Here is a 22,006-nt window from a genome sequence, read left to right as displayed (position 1 = left end):
TAACCGTTATAGATTTAATGTTTTTAATTGTTGACATTTTTCTTTTTTCTTCCAGCTGTCTTCAACGTCTCTCATTATACGACTTTACTACACTTTATCGGCAGCAAACGTAGCTTAAAAAATGAAGAGTCGTGTGCGAATATCAGAAAAATATTTAATTTATCACGATTAAAATTGCAGAAATTTGATATTTTTATTTTACTATTTGAATTGTGTCACTGACAGTATCATAACCAACAGCTGTGTTTAAATTATTACTTTAATTTATTTAGTCTCACAATAACAAGCTGACATATTTCTCTTTCCATTTTCTAATAATAACTGGGCTTTATGTAACTTTAAAGAAGGTGAAGTAATTTAAACTGGAACTACTAAGAGGTCTTTGCAGTCAGATTGAGTTATTTTAATAAATAAATAGTTTACATCAATAACATCTGGACTAATATAAATTAAATAAAACCAGGTCAGCAAACCTCATAATCCTTCATTTGTAATTTGGAGCATGTTTTATAAAATCTTTATTCAACATGTCTGACACCAGATTAATTAAAGCAAGGTTAGGTCTTTATGGAAATAATTTAATAATCTCTCATTTATTTATTTGTTTTCACATATGAAACATTTATTGTTGTTCATTTGTTTAACATCAAGCCTCTTAGTGAACGGCGGGCAGTAACTGAACAACCTTGTTGACTGTTAGGTTGTCTGTCTGTTAGCAAAATATCACACAAACCATTGAATTGGTTGTAATGGAAGTCCAGAGAGTAATCGTCAGGCATACATCTACAACTGATTAACTTTTGTAGTCAGCGCAGAGCAAAATGGCTAAAATTAGCAGACACAAAAATGTCTCTAACTCGGTCAGTTTAGCAGAAATTGTGCTGAAATGTGGGTGGTAGTCGCTGAGAGTTGGCCCCAAAACTAACAGATCCCAGAAGATCTTTGTTTAGAACTTCTGCCAGTGGGCAATAATCATTACTTAAAAAAAATCCTAGTTTCCTTTTTTTTTTATGTTGACTAAAATCTGTTGAAAGGTACAAATTGTTTTGTTAGCTCTCATCATAAAATCAGATCAAAACGTAGTTAAATATAAATGGGGTATATTTAACACACTTTTACAAACTGTAACACACTAAATGGTGGCTTTTGTAGTTGAAAGATTTACCCTAAAGGATTTAATTTGTTAGGCTATAACTCCAGTTATGTATTTGTTTTAGCCTTTAAAGCACTGGTTTAGCAAACTTGTTTCAAAAAAATCTCAAATTAATTCAGCTGTACGTCACAACCTTATAACGAAAATTAGTAAAACTTTAATATCCTGCAATCTTGCCATTTGTGACCCATGCTGGCAAAATGAATCCCAATGGTATTATCCTATTTTGAGTTATTTATTTATTTATTTATTTATTTTAAAATTCTTCATCCCAACAGCTTCCAAATGACGTCAGTGTTTCTTCTACCATGTCAACAGAACTGAGCACCCTGTCTACCAAACTACATCGACATCTGCCGGCACTGACGTAGTGCTAAGCTAACGGCAAACAATACAGATGCGCTAGCTGAAAGGCTACAGAGGTAGCTCTTTGTTTCCCTCATGCTGAGCCATCTCCAACCCCTAAAACTGTTGGTACCAACATCGCGCAACACAGACGTGTCTCCGTTGACAAAAATCACGGAAGATACGAGTGCCCTGCCAAGGCGAGGAAGTATGGGAAACACTGCAGGTAGTTTGTTGAAATTTGGCAATTTATCACCTGGCAACAAGCTAGTTTTGTTTACGAGACTGTCGGTTTGAAAACTCGATACTCATAGGTCTGGCATGATGTAATCAGGAATCTCAGTCGTATATCAAGTTCAAGTAGGATTTATTATCATTCGCATCACATGGTGGTACATGAGATGGAACAAAATTGTGTACACAGGGTCCCTGTTACATCTAGCGATAGCAAAAATATAAATTGTAAAAAGAAACAGTAATAAAGATCTAAGATATAATATATACAGTAATATAATAATATATATCTTATAATAATATAATCTAGTGATATAATCTAATAATATATCTTGATAAAGATATTTTCCAAGAGTAGCGCATACAGCACGTTATACGCCCCTCAACAAACTATTAAACAGCAATACAGCAATCTATAGTCCCGGACAAGCAAAGACCTTGTGACCTTGATATGTGACCTCAACCTTGAAGAAAAGATTATTCCATGCACCTTCTAGTGGCGATAGAAGCTTGTACCAAGTTTTGTTAAATTATCTTGAGCAGATCAGAAGTCATGGCAGAAAGTTTACTGACGGACGAAGACTATACCATAATTCAGAAGCTTTGGAAATTCCAAAGCTTCTGAATTTTATTTGCACTTTATTTATACAGGTAGTCTCATTGAGTCACGAGAACTCATTTTCAAGAGAGACCTGTTTGGGAGCAGATGATGGAGGTTAAGGGCCTTGCTCAAGGGCCCAGAGTGGGGCAAATGAGGGTGGAGGCAGGTGTGGGTGTTGTTCAAGTTCAAGTTGTGTTTAGTTGTCATATGCAAGGTCAACAAAAGGTTAACAGTACAATGAAATGCGTAGGATGAGAAGAACCAATTTGACTCGCTAAAAGATCAAAGAACAAGCAAACAAGAAATACTAAAAGCATGCAATAAAGGGACAAAAATAAAGTACCAATGGGTTTCACCTTTTCCACCACTATTTGATGTTGTCAGTCCAGGGAGTTGAACCTGCAACTTTCTGATCACGGGGCCATCTTCTCTAGCCTCTGCGCCATCACTCCCCAAGTATAATATAGTACAATGGTGCCAAACACTATACAATGGGATTTCCGTCACTACAGGAAAAAACAACAATATTTTCAGTTATTTGGCACTGCAGCCTGTGCTCGTTCCAACTCATTGCCAGCAAATGTCACATATTTGACGCAACTGAAGGTGATTACAGGTGTTACAAGTTATACCTAAATATAGTGACAGATGGATTTTTGTCAACAGATTCAGCCTGGCTCTTATGGAGGAACTTCTAGTCTGAATTTTGTGTTTTAGAAATGATAACAAAGACACTAGAAGATCTCAGATAAACCCATGTGAAGCTTATACAAAGTACATTTAAACAACATTAACTTTATGAATTACTGTGAAAACTTAAACTGTCAAACTTGAATTTAAATCGTTTCATTCATCTTGTTTTGGATCTTGTTTGAATTTTATTTCACGCAGTTCATTCTGGGCTTCTAGTTTTTTTAAACTGAAATACGTTTGTATAAAACAGTGTACTGATTGTACCATCCGAAACTCAAGATTTTTTATTTTTTTTTACATTCATTGATTATTTCTCTTCTTAGTTTGAGGGCTGCTCCAAGGCATTTTCTCGTCTGGAGAACCTGAAGATCCACCTGAGAAGCCACACAGGAGAGAAACCATACATCTGTCAGCACCCCGGCTGCCTGAAGGCCTTCAGCAACTCCAGTGACCGGGCCAAACACCAGCGCACACACCTGGACACGGTCAGAACATTTGCTTCTTAACTGAGAGTCTTTCTGCTTTGTGGTATTGTTGTTGTTTTCCATCCATCCATCCATTGTCTTTTACCCGCTTCTTCCATTTTGGGTCACGGGGGTCGCCGGTGCCCATGTCCAGCAATCACTGTTCAAGGGGCGGGGTACACCCTGGACAGGTCTCCAGTCCATCACAGGGCCACATAGAGACAAACGAGACAAACAACCATTCACTCTCTCACTCACACCTAGGGACAATTTAGAGTTACCAATCAGCCTAACATGCATGTTTTTGGTCTGTGGGAGGAAACCGGAGTGTCCGGAGAAAACCCACGCATGCACGGAGAGAACATGCAAACTCCACCCAGAAAGGCCCCTGGACCGGGATTTGAACCAAGGATCTGCTCGCTGAGAGGCAGCAGCTCTACCAGTTGTGCCACCGTGCTGCCCGTTTGTTGTTGTTTTGTATAATTAAATTTTAACTTTGTTTCTACCCTACACTCAACACCGAACAAGAAAGTTGCTACCAACCTAAAATTTAGCACTTTAAACAATTTTAAGATGCATATGTCACATTCTCTGTGAAGGTTGTATTTGCTTTTTGTTTTTGTTTTTTTTGAGTCAGAAATATACAGTAGACGCTCTATTAGCAGCTTTTCTCTGTACGGGTAGTTTAAAAAGTTTAATATACCTTTTGTTTTAACATTATCTTAACAAGGAACTAATATCTGATCAGTTTTACAGAGAATGTTACATCTTCCTTTTCTCTGAATGTAAACGTTTGCTATTATAAAGTTTGAAATTAGAGACATTCTAGGTTGATTTTTGTATCATAATGTTTAATACTACTACAGAGGATAGTGCTCCTTTTGGGGTGGGGTGTGGCCTACAACTTTTGCTCTCTCTTCTGCTGAAAAGGACTTAGTAGCATTCATAACACTGTTTGCCAGAAGGCTAAAACTGCTAAACCAGAAATCTGAAGCGTAAACATGATTGAATAGAGAGATCGTTTATTTTCTTAAAGTTGGAACAAACAGACTGAGGCTGGCCGGTAAGACTGGATCATTTGAAATAATCTGGAATCACTTTTTGTCCTGTTACACGTACAGGAGGTCAGATCATTTTAAACCGAGGACCATGTCTCTTGACATGTGTTTACATACACATGTACCGTATTTTCCAGACTATAAGTCACACTTTTTTCCATAGTTTGGCCAGTCCTGCGATGTATAGTCCGAAGTGACTTATTTACATTTTTTTCCTATTCATGACACAATTTTCGACTGACATGTTACATGTTCATTCATGCTAACATGAATCAAAGAGTAAACATTACCATTTGCAGCCACGAGAGGGCCCTCTAGGCTTTTGACAACTATATGCTGACAAAGGGCTACTCTAAGCGTCCTGATGGCTTCTTTAAAACACGCAACACCTTGCTCATGATGGATAGTATGCAAGCGCACATAATGCCACAGTTCAAAGATAAAATAAAAGCTTGTAACTCCATACCTGCTCAACCAAAGTAATCCAGCCTCTCGACATCTCAGTGAACCGGAGCTTTAAGGCAGCCTTGTGTCGCATGTGGGAGGAGTGGATGGTGGATGGAGAGCACAGATACACGGCAACCGGAAGGAAGCGCCATGCAACTTTCCAGCAAGCCCTTGGATGGATCGATGAAGCATGGACTTCAGTGCCAACTGAAACCATCCTGTCGGGATTCAGAAAGGCCGTAATAACCGGAACTGTCTGACGTCAGCCCCGCAGAAGAGGATACTGCACTTCATCTTCCTCCGGAGTTGGTGGAGTTGTTCAGAAGCGACACCGAGGATGAAGAAGTCGATGGATTCAGTGATGTGGAATGAGATTGGTGAATTTACCGGTAACTTGCTTGTCGGACTCGTTGGCTTGTTATGTTAATTGAGCCTGTTCAGGATCCCAGTTATGTTCTGTCTTATTGTTATTTCAGATTAAATGCCTATTCTTGCACTTTGTGAAATACACTTTTAAATAAATGCGACTTGTACTCTGAAGCGACTTATGCATGTTTTTTTTTCCTCTTCATGAGGCATTTTTTGACTGATGCGACCTGTACTCCGTAGCGACGTATAGTCCGGAAAATACGGTTTGTGTGTGTACACATATGACATTGTATGTGTCAGGATTTGTGTTTGTTTTTATCAGTTTTTTATGTTCCTTTGCAACATCATTCACTTCTCCTCAGTCAGACTGCCATTCTCACATCTTCCTTGTCTGTAATTCAGCTCAGGTGCCTCAACTTCCTCATCATCCCTGCTCAAAATATTCTGTTGGTTTTCTTTTACTCATCAGCAGAGCATTATGTGGCTTGTGCCTTGTAAATTCTCGTGCTCCTTGTGTTCTTCCTCGAGTGTTTTGTGAGTAGATTTTGCTGCCATGTCAACATTTTGTTTTTTATTAATAGTAAATAAGTTCTGTTTTTACGCTTTGTGTATAGTCTTGCCTTTCTAAATCCTAACCTCTTGCCACTGGGACAGTATCATTATATATATAGTATGTGAGACATGTTTTTGTTTTTGTTCTGACAAAAGGAATCAGAATTGGCCCAGGCTGCAGAGCAAGAAAACCAAGGCAGTGTTGATTTCTGCTGCAGTTGAGATTTGTGTCTAATGACTTCAGAACATGACCATCTAGCAACCCTAACAACTAAAATAGCAGATAGTTTTCCTGATCTATCTTTGGATCAAAGTTTTTTTTTTTAACAGGTATTTAAAAATAATGATTTGTCTTATAATCTTGAAACTGTTCGGTTTTCTCTGCCATAAATCCCTTCCTATAATGTGTGACATCATTGTGAAGCTTAGGGATTCTCATTTTTAAATGTAGGGCTGGAACTCCCATTGACTTCACTCCAGACTAATAAAAAACAATTGTTTCAAACCAGCACTCTTGTAAACAAAATTAGCTTGTTGCTAGGAAATATTGTAAATCACCAACTTTTAATAAACTACGAATAAGTTTGAAGCTTTTGAAACGGCAAATCTAAATATAAAATCTCAGTTTTGAGTAATTCATATTGTGACTCATTTTGCAGAATAGCTCCCAAAAATAGATGTTTTTATTTCTGGTAGTAATATTTTTTTCATCTTCTGTTTACACTTGACCTGCTTTAATACGTCAAATTGTAATTTATTCACTTCTTACTGCACTCATTGGTCTCCTTTTTCTTTTGTTTTCCTTTCCCCAATCTAACAGGTAGGTGCTGGGGCAGTGGTGCTTTTAAGTAAAAAGAGTTTATAAGAACAATTCAAAATGAATATTTGATTTATAAAGGTTTATTTTGTTGTTAAGTAGTTATATAGAGGTCCATAAATTATGTTAGAAAACAACTGTAGAATAATAAAAATTTATGTTTTTACATATGTCTATGCTTTTAAAGCGCCAAATATTTTACAGTCGTTAAATTAGCTGTATGTGATACTATAAAAACACATATAGTTGTATTTAAAGTACAGTTTCTCCCATTATTCCTGTTTCCTCCAGTCAGGGAAACTGTTAAATTTAATACTTTATGTGGATTTGCTCTGAAGCCCCCAGTTATTTTTACTCCTGCTGACAAGCAGCAACGATTTAGCAAAAATCCAGCGAATAAGATCTCTTATTACATGGAGCTGCATGTCGTTATTACAACAAGAGGAGAAATATATTTTCTCCCTCTTGTGGTTTCACACTGGCTAATGTTGGTTTCTCAGTTGCATCACAAATCAAGAATCAGACACATCTGGCGCCATTATAGAGGCCCAGTGGAGGACTGTCTGAATAATTGCTGAATATGGTATAACAGCCAGAGAAGACTTTAAATTCAGGTTTGATAAAAACAGAGTGGATTGTTGGACTAAAATTGAAACTTGTGGTAATGAAAATGAATGGAAATATCCATCTGCTCACTACAGACTCATGTTCGGGCTGCTGTTTGGTTTACCATATTGTTTTACATTATTAGTGTTTAGCGTACATCTTAGATCCTTGTATACTGTTTCTTTTTATACTTTATATTTTTGCTATTTTTGGCTGTAACTGGGACCTTGAGTACACAATTTCGTTCCACCTCACGTACCACATGTGATGTGATTGACAATAAAGAACCTTTTACCTGTTTCTGGTACATTTGTTGTTTCATTTCATTTATTTATTTATTTAAATTAGGACAATGCATATTCATCAACATGTCAGCGGTAAGCATCAATATAAATATTTCGGAGTTAGCACAACAGCTAATTTTCATCCATTGTCTTAAGGCAGGTAAGAACAAGAAACATCCTGCAAAACAAAGAGCAGAGAATAATATCAACATCACCTACAAGACTGAGGATGCGTATTCTTCCAAGTCTAGCGCCCCATCTTCCTTGACAGCAGCATCCCAAAATACTTGCCAGTCCATGTGTTGAAAGCAGTCCTTTAAAATAGTCACTGTGTCTTACCCACCCCTTTAATCACCTCTGTGTCTGTCTGGACCGTCTCAGCGGGGGCAGGCAAGCAGGAGCCAGAAGGATTGATATGTGACCACAGAGTCCAAGGTGGGAGCAGGGTACGGCTTTATATGCGTCTTTCACATTGGTGTAAACACGGTCCAGTGTGTTACCTCCTCGCGTTGGTATGGTGACATGCTGATAAAAACTTGGCAGTGTCTCCTTCAGATTTACGTGGTTAAAATCACCAGCCACCACATAAAAAGCCTCCGGGTGTTTATTCAGAAGCAAGCTGATGTTATTATTTACCTCCTTCAGGGTGTCTTTAGCATTAGCATCCGGAGCTATATAAACAGCTATTATAAACACCGCCGTAAACTCGCGGGGTAAATAATGTGGTAAACACTTAACTGTTAGTTGCTCTAAAGCCTCTGAGCATGTACTGTTTATCAGCGTATAGTTTGTGAACCAACTAAAATATGTAGTAAACGTACAATTTTCACATCACAAACAACAAGCACAACAGCACCTCCAAACCTGAGGTCATGGTCCTCAACCGGAAAAGGGTGGATTGCTCTCTCCAGATCAAGGGTGAGGTTCTGCCTCAAGTGGAGGAGTTCAAGTATCCCTATCTTCATCTAGTGTGACGTCTAGAGGCGGCTGAGACTCGATGCTTTCAACAGGTGTGAGCTCTGACACCTGCTTGTAACAAATATTTTGAGTAGATTTCTCTGGAATCACTTCAGCTACAGAAACAGAATTTTAATTTATTTGTAGAAGGGAAATCTTTTTGTTAGAAGTATTTTGAACAAGTTTCACGTGAATCACTCAATTCACAGGAAAAGAGTTTTGTTTCACTTCAAAGGTTCTGACGTTTGTTGTCAGGGTTTTCTCGGCGCTGTTTTCTGGTGAAGTTTCATTAATTTCTCCCTCACTGGCTGAGTCGTCAGATTCTGCCTTCCTTTGGTCCACAAGCACATTTCTAAGACCGTTTTCTACAAACGATACAAGCCTCGAAATGTTGGAAGGTTTCTTGGTGAAATTCGTCAGCAGATTTTTCAAGTAGCTGACGACTGCATCATCAAAATCAGTTACAAATATTCTCACATAAGCCATGACATTAATTTCTGAAATGTCTCGAATCTTACAAAAGTCCTTGAAGATGCACTTTGAGAGTTTCCTCAGTTTTCTTGTTGTAGAATAAAACTCCTGGCCTTGAAAATGAGGCCAGATGTCCTCTAGGAATGCATGATATATACGGTACACGGTAGAAACGATAGAAATTTAGCCTACGATAGAGATCTGTCTTCTACCGGCTAACCGCAGTAATACTGTGTCTGAAGTAAAATCAGAGTTGTCAGTTTAATCGTTACTTTTTTTGGTTGAAAACTGTGTGCAAGTGGCGTTAAAGTCTTTTTTTCGAGAGCTAAGTAGCAAAGCTACAAGCTAACTACAGCTGGCTTGCCGTATTCTGACGCATGCGCAAAACGCTGTTCCATCAAAAAAAAAAAATTTTTTCCAATTGAAAGTTAAAGTAAGCGTTGGTCAGCTTTAGAGAAACCTGCTCTCTGATCTGTGAAAAAAACGCTGTGTTGTGTGATTTTACTGCGAGACCCTCTGGTCAAAGCCACAGATTCATTTTGTGTCAGCTCTCCATTAAATCGGAAGGAGTCGCCCACTAGAGGGTTGGAGGGTGAAGTGTTTCAGTGTAAAATGCTGCTCTGTTGCTGTTCATTTATTAAGTAAGACTGGAAACTGTTAAGAGTTAACATATTTTTTTGTTTAAAACATAAGGCTAAAACTGCATTTGATATCTTTTGCACTGTTTTGCACTACAAGCAAGAAGCCTAATACTTGATTTGTTTATTATTTAAAAACTCTCTGGATCTAGCAGTGGAATTTTCTTAATTCAAAATATATGATGGCAAAAGGACACCCTATGCTTTTTTTTTTAGCAAGTTTTATACCAAAAACATATCGCGATATATATCGTTATTGCCACCCTTCACAATACATATCGTGATATGAATTTTATGCCATATCGCACTTTCCTAATGTCCTCATAATACCTCTTGTAGTGGGACTCGAAAGTTTCTGGAAAGCATCTTTGATTTGATTGCTTTATGGCTTGAGCAATAAACAATTTAATAATCACACCCAGGAAAATTTAACAACCATTTGGTTTTTTGGAATAAACTCGTTTAACATCTTCTAGATTCTGCAGAAGCTCTTTTGTGTCCAACTCCAGTTCTTTTGGCTGGTGGCTTGTTCCAACGTCACAGGGAAGATGAGCTCCATCGTATAGTTTTTTTTATTCGTGGTGACATCATTACGCCGCTGTTACATCATTGCGTCACGTGATCCGCACCGGGCACTGGTTACAAAATGGATTCCTCCAAGCAAACGGATGGAGCAGAGCAGACCCAGTTTTGGCAAACAGGTAGAAATGCATCAATAATATGGAAATATTTCACTAAAGATGAATCTTCTGGTTCAAGTACCGTAAGGAAACAGATTATGAAACCACTTCCTGACTGTTTGGAGCGCGTTGCGAACCGGTGTTACACCATATTTTATGACCACCGTATATTGTGACCATAGGGGGCGGTGTTGCATGCACTGTTGCAGGTCACAGAATGTGGTGTAACACCGGGTCCAATCGACCGAACCAGAACCAGCTTCCTCTGACCTTGTTTCATAAAACAAAAAGCAAAAAATATTAATCTCTAAACCTATAAAATACCTATAAACATATTAATCTCTAAAACTAAACTTAATGCACAACACAGCTGGCGGTGGTGCGGGGTGGTCGACACCCCCCCACCCACACACACACACACACACACACACACACTGTTTTTAGTTTTGTTTTTGACGTGCCGCACGTTTTTTCACGTTTGCAGCTTAATAAAAAAAATTATAGTTTAGTTTTTCCTGTGACTTATTTGCTGTATGATAACTGGTAGGAGCATAATATATGCTCCCAATGGTTTGTTGGTCTTTTTTTTGTGTGTGTAAATAATTACCTTTTTTGTGGTTTTATTTATTTATTTATTTTTGTATCTTTAGATCCTATGATGTCATCAAGTACTCGAGTTCTACTCGAGTTTTATTATGTTAATGTTGAGTTTAAAAATTATGTAGTTGTTCAACCCCTAATATATATATATATATATATATATATATATATATATATATATATATATATATATATATATATATATATGGAGCTAATGCTTTTAGCTCCAGGGCTAAAGCTAATTCGTTTACATCTGGAGCTAAAGCTATATATAAGCTCTGGAGCAAATGATAAAGTATATAATAAGATAAGATAGAACTTTATTGATCCTGCATGAATATCGCTGGAGATAACATTAGTATTAGTATAAATTTCAAGAGAAATTAAAACGGCAGTTTCTTAATGGATACCTGTAAGAAATTTTCTATTTAAAAGCAGATTAGGAAGATGATATATTATTATATTAGTTGACAGGATATGTCTTTATGGTCTCACTGAATCTCAGTTACAAGAAAAATCACGTTCATGGTTTTTTTTGCGAAGCAGTCATTGTTCATTCAGACTCATTTTGTCAGCGTGAGACACAAATATATATATTTAATAATACAAACTGTCAGAGAATGAAATGTAACTGTACGAGTTGATTAAACTTGTTCTGTTCAATATTCTTCTCTTTTTTTAAAGTTTTAGAACATTTTTTATGTAATTCTACCTGAATTACTTTTTATAATTAAAAAAAAAACAACTGATAACATTTCTTCAAATATTAGTGTCTGCCACTAATTTAACAGTGAGTTTGTTTCTGATTTTCAAAAGTCCTTCCAACATCTGTCTCTGTTTTTACATTTATGTGCAGCATATTTATCACACAAACACAAACCTACTGATAAATCATGTTTTCAGGAAACTTGTCTCTTGTTACACACTCTGTACTGACAACAGGACAAAGTCTGAGGAATAAAATTATTGATAATTTTTTTTTTCTAATCACAGAGCTCTGATCAGTAAGTAAAAAAGTACTTTATACTTCCTGCTTTTTATATAATCAGTGTAAAATTTATACAGGTGGTCGATTTTTCCCGAGGAGCATTTTTATTAAGTTTAGAGACCTTTTGAGGGATAAATGTAAATCTCAGTAAGGTAAATTCTGTTGTTTTACTTACATGCAGATGCATAATGTTCATTTACAAATATTTTTTATTTACCGTATTTCTGTATTCCTCTTTTTTCTTGTCTTTAAGCTTTCAGATGAAAGGTAAATATGCTTAATTTTTAACTGAGGAACAACTTGAGCATCTGCAAAATTGATGAATGTTTTAATAGACAGTGTGGATGTGACTCTGCTGAGCTTACATTGAGCCATGCTGTTATTTGTTAACGTTGTGTTTAGCATTGTACAGATTTCTCTTTATTCATACTCATGTTCTGATTGCTTTATAGTCTGGGTTTAGCACATTTTGACCTACCTCACGTCAAGAAGATGATATAAATTTTAGGATAGAGAAAAGAAAGGTCAGAGTTTAGTCTGTGCCTCATCAGGAACCACAATCTCAAAACATGTTTTTTAAAAGTCATTTTTGTACATTTTTACCTGTAAAATGCACATTTACTCAGTTATAGGCCAAGTAACAAAGCAGTTACATGAAAAAATAACTAAGTTTTTATTGAAAGGGAGTGGGAAAAGGTTATTTTCTTCCATTCAATCTTATCTGTTTTTGTTGTTGTTTGGTTTACAGAAGCCGTACGCCTGTCAGGTCCCAGGATGCACCAAGCGTTACACCGATCCCAGCTCGTTACGAAAACACGTCAAGGCTCATTCTACCAAAGGCCTGCAAGACAAGGAGATCAAGGTACCCGCAACTCAGACCTTACATGATAAACGTGTAATTTATGCTGCTAAATTAATCAGAATGAGCACAGGCTGCGGTGCAAAAAAGAAAAATAAATGAGTCTGTAAAGATGCCATCTGGCAATCCCAGTAACTAAAACAGCAAATAATTATCTAATCTACTTTGAAATTAAAGTTTTCTAACATCCATGCCTTCAGAAAAAATCCTTAACATTTGAATCCTTGGGCAGGACGGTGGCGCAACTGGTAGAGCTGCTGCCTCTCAGCGAGCAGGTCCTTGGTTCAAATCCCGGTCCAGGGATCTTTCTGGGTGGAGTTTGCATCTTCTCTCCGTGCTGCGTGGGTTTTCTCCGGGTACTCCGGTTTCCACCCACAGACCAACAACATGTGTGTTAGGCTGATTGGTAACTCTAAATTGTCTCTAGGTGTGAGTGAGAGAGTTTGTCTCGTTTGTCTCTATGTGTCCCTGTGATGGACTGGAGACCCGTCCAGGGTGTACCCCGCCCCTCGCACAGTGATTGCTGGACATGGGCACTGGCGACCCTCGTTACCCAAAAATGGAAGAAGCGGGTAAAAGATAATGGATTGATGGATTTTTGGGCGCCGTGTACGACATAAAATTGTTTCGAGGTCAGTAAGCACAACCAGAACTAATACATAAGGCGCACTGGATAATAAGGCTCACTGTCGATTTTTGAGAAAATTCAAGTATTTTAAGTGAGCCTCATAGTTTGAAAAATACGGTACTTTTATTACAGTAGCTGAACCTTTTAACCAAATATAAAAAAATAACATCTTTAAATATCTGCTATGTCTAATTGTTGCTTCGTTCTGGGGCGGTTGGGATGTTCTGTCAGCAGGAACATTCGGTGTTAACTGCTCAGAAACCAGCTTTTATAAACAAACATGTGTGATTGATTTGTTTGTTTTAGTTCAGTAAACAAGCAGGGCCATTTATTTAGATGCTGGCCTTCAGCCCAAACAGAACATCTGCTGTAACATTAAAGACTTCCAGATGAAAACAGAAAAGTTGAACACTGGATCCAGAGCCCTGTAAAGAGAGAGTTGCGACACTCTTTGAACTCGCCGATACGCGGTCACGTGGTTCATGCAGCTCCCCATAGTTCCAAAAAGCTCATTGCTGTCAGTCAGTTTGAGCAGCTGCTGGCGCAACATAACACAAAAATCGACTTTTCTTACTTTACCTGACGTCTTTCAGTAATTATTGAGCAGTAACGAACTGATTACTTAACTGATTACTGATTATTTCACAGACTATGCATTTTATCAAAGCATTTTTAGAAGCAGCTGATACATTTATCATTAAATTTTAGAAGGAAACGAGACTGCAAACACATATTTGTTAGAAAAATAATGTCTATGCAATACAATGATCAATATAGCCATGTCAGTGTTTTATAACGTTAAAAAAAGATCAGAGTAACACCTGTTATAAAGCTGTTTCTGATGTTCTCTGCAGGATAATGCTCCACCTTGTCCTCCATGCAGCAGTTCATATCTGCTCCAGCTTCCCTCAGATCATCTGGATGAATTATTGATTTCTATCGAAGATATTAATTCAACCTTTAATTAAACAGGTTCGTCCCATTGAGCCACGAGGACTCATTTACAAGAGAGACCTGAATATAATTGTTGTATTTGTCGTTTTTTATGGCAACCAAGTACCTGATAACGGAGTTGATTGTAGCCTGACAACTATTGTAAAATTGTAATTCATTGATTAAAATGTTAATTTAAATGAAACTGTTTCTAGTTAAAATCATAACAGATGACAAAATAAGTGTTAACTGTGCAAAAATAAATTTCCAAACAATTTATTATAAAATATGTAAAATGTAAAGCAAGCTTTAATAAAGTACTTTTACTGACATTTATACTGTTTATTAATGACATCATCTCAAGTCAGCAGGAGCACCATCATCATCATCACAACAACACAAAGTGAGAGCTGTAAATTTAATCTGCACAAACATTTTCAATCAGGGCTCAAAATGTTGAACTGTCAAAGAAACTAATGTCATTCTACAGGCACATTTAGAGAGAGGACAGTTCACAGAGACACAGTGAGGACGTGTGAGACTGAAGGAGGTTCAACCATTTGTTCATGGACCAGAACCAGATGAGAAGAACAGCAGAACTTCCACTGACCAGTGATCTGACCAGTGATCTGACCAGTGATCACACATGTTGTTCTAAATTAAACTTTGGTACGAACAGTGTTAAATAAGACATGTCATATTTTTATTGAACAATAATCTTCATTCTAACAGTGACGTAATTTCAGAGACTGAGGAAGAAACAGAAATGAGGCGAGTGAGATGAGAGACAGATGAAAATGTGTCCTCAGAGGACGGGGACATGTCAGGATCTGATGATCCAGGATCAACAGGACCAGGAGGATGAATCAACAGGACCAGGAGGATGGATCAACAGGCAGTCAGGGAACAGAGAAGAAAAACCTGAGGGAACAATTAGAACACAAAAACATACATAAACAGGACAGAAGAAACTCACAGACAAGAAAATTAACTCAGTCCTGTGAAGAAAAATGTTAATGGAAAATAAATTGACATATTTTTACAAAAGATCAGATGAAGACAACTGGCATGAAGAATAACTTCCAGCTCCATCTCAATGTACCTGTGATAGTTTAATAAGTGTTTTGTTACTGTCCTACAGTTTATTGATGCTGATTTATTCTTGTAATAATTCTTATTTCTTGTTCTGTCTTGAAAGAGTCTCATCTCAACTTGACCCATGATTACCAAACACTAAACTAATAATATAAAACTAATGTAAATGAACAGTCCTGCAGTAAATACCAACTTTGTGAAGGTTATGGTGTTAAAGTAATTTTATTCAAACATCTTGATTCAGCTGTTATTGATTAATAGAAGACAGAAAATGAGATCTTGTACCTTTGTGATACTTTGAATGCAACATTCAGTTCATGAAGTCATTCTCCTCTGGTTTACCTGGAAAACATGAAAAAAATTGACTCATCTCCACAATCACGTTTTTCTTTAATGATAATGTCACAATTTATGCTGCAGTCTTTGACAAATGATCTATAACTTTAACTAAATTACTTCAGTCTTGTTGTCATGTTGTCATCATTCTTTGTTGAAATCAGTCTCTCTTGTAAATGAGTCCTCGAGGCTCAATGAGATTAACCTGTAGAAATAAAGGTTGAACGAATCTCTCAGGAAAAAAGACCAAATATTTTCTAGTTGAGTTCAGTAACTGGAATTACCATAAATTTTAAAAAGACCACCTTTCAAAATGTAAGCAGTAATAGATATTTTAAAACGTTGAATTAGAAATAGACCCGTTTAAACCGTCATGTTGCAGAGCAGCTGCAGTTAAAACACAACTAGTAATTTAACACGTTTCATTAACTAAAACTGGCGACATGAAGTATTAATGTTGATAAATTGTGGTACAGAACAGTCAGATAACGCTTCACAATGGCAAAAAAGTGTCGTATTTGCATCAACTTACCGGGAAAACACGGAGAATGTACTACGTTCAATGCTGAACCCGCTGCTGTTTGGAACTCTTTGCCGCTTCATGACCCACGTGACTTCCGCATTCCATTCTTTCTATGGGAGTCTATGGGAGTGTCGCAACTCTCTCTTTACAGGGCTCTGACTGGATCATGTCTGGAAAAAAAAAGTCAACATTTGGTTTATTGGCAAGTGAAACCATTCAGATTATTCAGGTTAAACCTCAAGGCTGACAATGGTTTATATTTACTTTACCTTTCTCTGAGGGAACAAAAGAGTTCTTTAAAAGGTAAAGATCCTGATTTTATTTTTATAATTCAGTAGTATGAAACAAACAAAATCTGATCAAAACTCTGAATAGTGAGCCTATTGTTACAGCCTGTTATCTGGGCTTTGTTTGTTTCATTTGGACCATGAGTGACACTGAATGGATTATTGGTTTAAACAGAACAACGTGTGTTTCTGTGTTAGGACACAGCCAACACGCCCTTCACTGCAGTATACCCTCTGGGGCTAAATAAGACTGAAATACACACTTCACAAAGCTTACGTGACTCTGCTGTTGAAGCTTGCATCTTCATAAACACAGTTCAGGCAAATATTCCTGGCTGGTGATGTGAATGTGGTTCTTTGGCAGCCTCTGTGAGCATCCTCTGTCAGTAAAATGTCTCAGAAAGTCCTCTGGGACTCCCCATTAGCCGTTAGCGGTGGATAATAAAGTAAATTGTCCTGCTTTAACTTTGTTTGAATATTTTGGAATAACACGATTTTGGGAATTAGTTTCTCAAGAAGCTCACTAAATGAGAAACAGGCATTTTATATTTGAGTTAAAGGCTAAGGGTTGCCTAAAGGAATGCACATCGCCTTCCATCTTTCATGTTTTAGACTAAGCTCGTCTTTTGTTGAGGAGTTGAAGCTGTTTTGGTTGAAACTTAAAAATGTCATGTGCAGTCTAATCATGTATCGTGCGATGTAACGCTCAATTTTTTTGTTGAGGATGGCTCTCAGCTACTACCACACAAATTTTAGCTCAATATTTGCCAAACTGACTGAGTTAAAGCCCATTAAATTTAGTGAATGATGCCTTTTTAATCTGTATGCCTTTTTATAACTGTCTGTTGTTGTAGCTGTTGTCCACTGTTGTCATCATTCTTTTTTTTACATTAGGTCTCTCTTGTAAATGAGTCCTCGAGGCTCAATGGGATTAACCTGTCTAAATAAAGGTTGAATGATAAAATATTTTGCTAACAGACAATCAGTGTTGACTTTCTATAGTGACTTGCTGAAGTGTTGACTTGGTAATGGTATTAATCAGAATCAGCGTTATTGTCATTGCACCGAAGCACAACGAAATTTCTTCTTTTTTTTAAACAGCATAATAATAATAATAATAATACTTTATTTATAAAGCCCTTTAAAACAACCACAGCTGCCACAAAGTGCTGTACATATACTGAGATAAATTTTAATTATGCTGATACACAGTTATATTTGTCCATGAAACCCAATGAATTCAATCAGCTACTTAGACTAGAAGCATGTCTTAAAGACATAAAAACCTTGTTGATCCTAAATTTTCTGCTTTTGAACACAGACAAGACTGAGGTTTTAGTTTTTGGACCTGAGCATCTTAGGAGTAAGTTTTTCAGTTTTTCACCCTCCTTAGATGTCATTAATCTGGCCTCCAGCTCTAATGTTAAAAATCTTGGTGTTATTTTTGATCAGGACATGTCTTTTATCCCCCACATTAAAAACTTTACTAGAACTGCCTTCTTCCACCTGCGTAATATCACTAAAATTAGAAACTTCTTATCTAAAAATTATGCAGAAAAACTGGATCATGCATTTGTCACATCTAGACTGGACTATTGCAATGGTTTGTTATCTGGGTGTCCAAATACTTCTTTAAAACAAACAAAAAAAAAACTTTGACCCCTCAGTCGTTTCCAACTTCCAGCCTGTCTTCAAACTCCCATTTGTTTCTAAACTACTGGAGAAAACAGTTGAGTCCCAGTTGAAGTGCTTCCTGGAGGATCAGGCCATCTTAGAGCTATTCCAATCTGGCTTTAAACTTCTCCACAGCACTGAAACTGCCCTATTGAAGGTTTTTAATGACATCTTCAGATCCACAGATACTGGTGATTCTGTGCTGCTTGTCCTGTTTGACCTCACAGCTGCCTTTGACACCATCGACCATGAGATCCTCATTACTAGGTTGGAGCAGTGGGTGGGCATCACTGGGTCAGCCCTCAATTGGTTCAGAACCCACCTCACTGACAGATCCTTTTGTGTCTCCATCAAGGATTTTAGTTCTGCAGCAACAGAGCTTAAATGGGGGGTTCCACAGGGGTCCATCCTGGGTCCCCTCCTATTCTCTCTATACCTGCTGCCACTTGGTGCTATTTTCCGGAAACACAACATGCCCTTTCACTTCTACGCCGACGACTGTCAAATTTACTTCCCCCTAAGACACAATGGTACATACTCTATTCAACCTCTGGTCGACTGCCTGGCTGACATCAGGGACTGGATGGCTTTAAACTTCTTAAGTTTCAATGAAAAGAAGTCTGAAGTCATGTTGTTCCCTCCCAATGACACAATCACAAACCACTGCATCGACCTTTCCACTCTATCCCTGTCAGAAAAACAAAGATTCACTAATCTGGGAGTGATAATGGACCCTTCCCTGAAACTTAACAGTCATGTATTTCTTCCAACTGAGGCGGCTGTCTAAACTGAAGCCCATATTGTCCAAAAATAACCTGGAGACAGTAATATATGCATTCATTACATCTAGGCTTGATTACTGCAATTCACTCCTGTTTGGTATCAGTCAGACCTCCATTGTATGACTACAACTGGTCCAGAATGCAGCAGCCCAATTTTTAACCAGTACAGGCAAAAGAGAGCACATTACACCAGTTTTGGCCTCACTGCACTGGCTACCAGTTCACCTTCAAATCCAGTTCAAAGTACTCCTGTATGTCTACAAATCGCTGAACAGTTTCGAGCTAAGATGTTAAAATAATCCAAATACTTCTTGACTTGGGAATGTATTAATTTTTCTAAAACCTTAACAAGAATACAGAGTTTAGAGATTGGTCGATAGCTGCTCAATATGGTGGGGTCACCTCCTATCAGCAAAGGTAGAACAAACGCTGTTTTCCAGACATTTGGAATGGTATTTTGGCTTTTGGAGAGATTAAAGATGTGAGACACAAAGCTTTCCAAGTTCAGTTGTAGAGGTATATCCAATAATTAATAAAATAAAACTATTCCCATTTCACCTTTGGTAGCAAGCAATAAAAATTAAAGTAGAGCATTCCCTGCCAAAATAAACTAGTGTTTTCCGTATATTACGAAAATAAGTTTTGTTAAAACGGCCTCAACACAGAAATACCAAAAGTGATCATAAATAAAGATATCCTAATGAATGTGTTTTTTGTCTTGTTGCCAGACCAACGGTCACACCTTGCTGGAATCGGACGTCTTGAGTGATTGTTTGGCACGGCAGCACCTCCACAGCTCGCCTTTACCAGCCTTAGACGACTTTGCAGGTACGAAACGGTAGCAAACTATGGCGTTTATTCTCCGACACCTCTCTGGAAAAACAGAGAGAAGTTGTCCCGGCAGGCACACCTGGGCCGTTAAGCTGTCTCTTCTTGTTTCTCCCCACATGGCCTCACTCGCTCCCTTGTCCTTTCATTCCTCCTAAGAAAACTCATCCTGCTTGTGTTTACCTCGTCCAATTACCGGGCACCGGCTGTGGGCAGCTTTGGCTCTCGCTCCGCCCATCCTTCTGTTCCTCCCAGCCAAACATGTTATTTTTTTCCCTCTCTCCCTTTCAATGGCTGAACTTGGATCAAGAAGCTGTCAGGAATATTGAAGTTGGGTTGGCGAAAGAGAGGCGAGCGCGTCCAGGAGAGCTGTCCACGTCCATTACTTCAGACTACTTTTTGCATTTTTGTATTTCGAGGACTCAGAGGGAAAAGCCTCAAACGGCGCACAACAAGCTCTGTTTATTCAGGGAAAAACAAGCATGTCAGTGTTTAATTTAGAAAATATCCCAAGAGGTCTCTTTTCCCTTATCAAAAACATTAAAGCCTAACATCTTATTTTTTTACTAAACTGTGTATTTTTCTTGTTTAGCGAGGACATATGGGCTTATTGTAAACTGTTGAGAGCCCTGCTTATGATATAAACAGCAATTTAAAAAAAGATGTTGGCCTTTATTTATTTAGAAAATGTGGACAATTTTATGAGGAAACAGGCTAAAAATGTCTTAATATTCCTAAATATTCATACAGTAATTACGTCATTGTTTCACTGATCAAAGCATAACAAAAAAGAAGCTTGTTAACACTACAGCGCTCTGCCCTGCTTAAAATAAACTAAAGTTAATAATTGTGGCGTAAAAGCCTCGGTTAACACAGTTTTAAGATGTCTGCGATGTCATTTAATCAATTAGCACGTAAAACGATAGACCTGAAGTTAAACTAGGAATTAATTATGTCACAAAGTTTTGTCACAAAAAGTACCAAAAAGAAAACTTCCAATGTTTTAAAATGGCTGACAGGAGCAGCTGCTGCTTTTTAGCAAAAATCAAGCTACGAACTAAAAATACCAAAACACCAATATTTTAAAGGCTAGATAAAAGATACAAAATCTGACAAGTGTCAAAGGCGTAGCTAGAAGCTAATAGTAGCAAAAAAGCTAACCAATCTCTAAAAGACTAGATAATAGGAGCAATACACTAGCTAACAGCTAATACTAGATTGTTGCTAAAAAACAAATTTTGCAAAGGCTAGCTAAAATCTAAAAGTAGCAAACTGGTAGCTAGTTGCTAAAAAATCAAAGGCTACTGAAAAATAAGAAAGCAAGCTAAAAATAGAAAAACTGTTAAAAACTAAAATAACCAAAATTGTAGATAGAAGCTAAAACTAGTTTTTTGAATGTCCAGAGGACCAGATTTAACTTTTTTAGATTTTTCTACCTGGATTATTGAGCATGCATCAGGCTAAAACTAGAAACAACAACAAAAATTGGATTGAAATTAACACTAGCTAAATAGTAGCTAGAAGTTAAAGATAGGAAATGCAAGCTAAAATCTGACAGTAGCAAAATGCTAGCTAACAACTAGTAGTAGTAAAACACTAAATTAAAGCAAAAAATTGCTGCATGCTATCAAAAAGGACCAAAACACCAGCTAATATCTAAAACTAGCTAAATGGTGGCTAGAAGCTGAAAGTCCCAAAGGTTAGCTAAAATATAAAAGTATCAAAATAGTAGCTAGCAGCTTAAAAAAGAAACAAAAGACTACCTAAAAAAAAAAAAGGCAGAAGGCTTTTAACATAGCTAGAAGCTAAAAGTAGCAAAATACTTGTTAAAAGAGAGAAACGCTGGATAAAAATTAAAACTAGCTAAATGTAAGCTAGAAGATTAAATTAGTAAAAGCAAATTCAAATCTGAAAGTAGCAAAATACTAAACAAAATAATAGTAGCTGTTTTCATTGTGCTCAGTGTTTTCAGTGTGTACAGTAGTCCCTCGTTTATCGCAGGGATCCGTACCCTGAAGACCTGCGATAAGTGAAAAACTGCGAAGTAGGAATATTAGTACAAGTAGTAGTTCATTTTAGTGTGTGTGTTTATATATACAGTATA

The 22,006-nt window shown here is 37.3% G+C and overlaps 1 protein-coding gene across 1 annotated transcript in view; it reads left to right on the top strand.

The window, feature by feature from the left end:
* The window catches only part of LOC119414781 (zinc finger protein GLIS1), a 40,888-nt gene that overhangs the window by 6,675 nt on the left and 12,207 nt on the right, over positions 1-22,006 (top strand). Inside the window, exons 2-4 of the mRNA XM_037681894.1 lie at positions 3,350-3,511; positions 12,706-12,819; positions 19,803-19,902. Of these exons, the coding sequence (XP_037537822.1) occupies positions 3,350-3,511; positions 12,706-12,819; positions 19,803-19,902 (376 nt within the window). The remainder of the gene's footprint in view (positions 1-3,349; positions 3,512-12,705; positions 12,820-19,802; positions 19,903-22,006) is intronic.

This window comes from Nematolebias whitei, chromosome 9 (genome assembly GCF_014905685.2).
Source record: "Nematolebias whitei isolate Nwh7 chromosome 9, NemWhi1, whole genome shotgun sequence".
Taxonomy (NCBI): Eukaryota; Metazoa; Chordata; class Actinopteri; order Cyprinodontiformes; family Rivulidae; genus Nematolebias; species Nematolebias whitei.
Note: the sequence above shows the minus strand (reverse complement) of the source record. Positions and strands in the feature narration are given on the sequence as shown.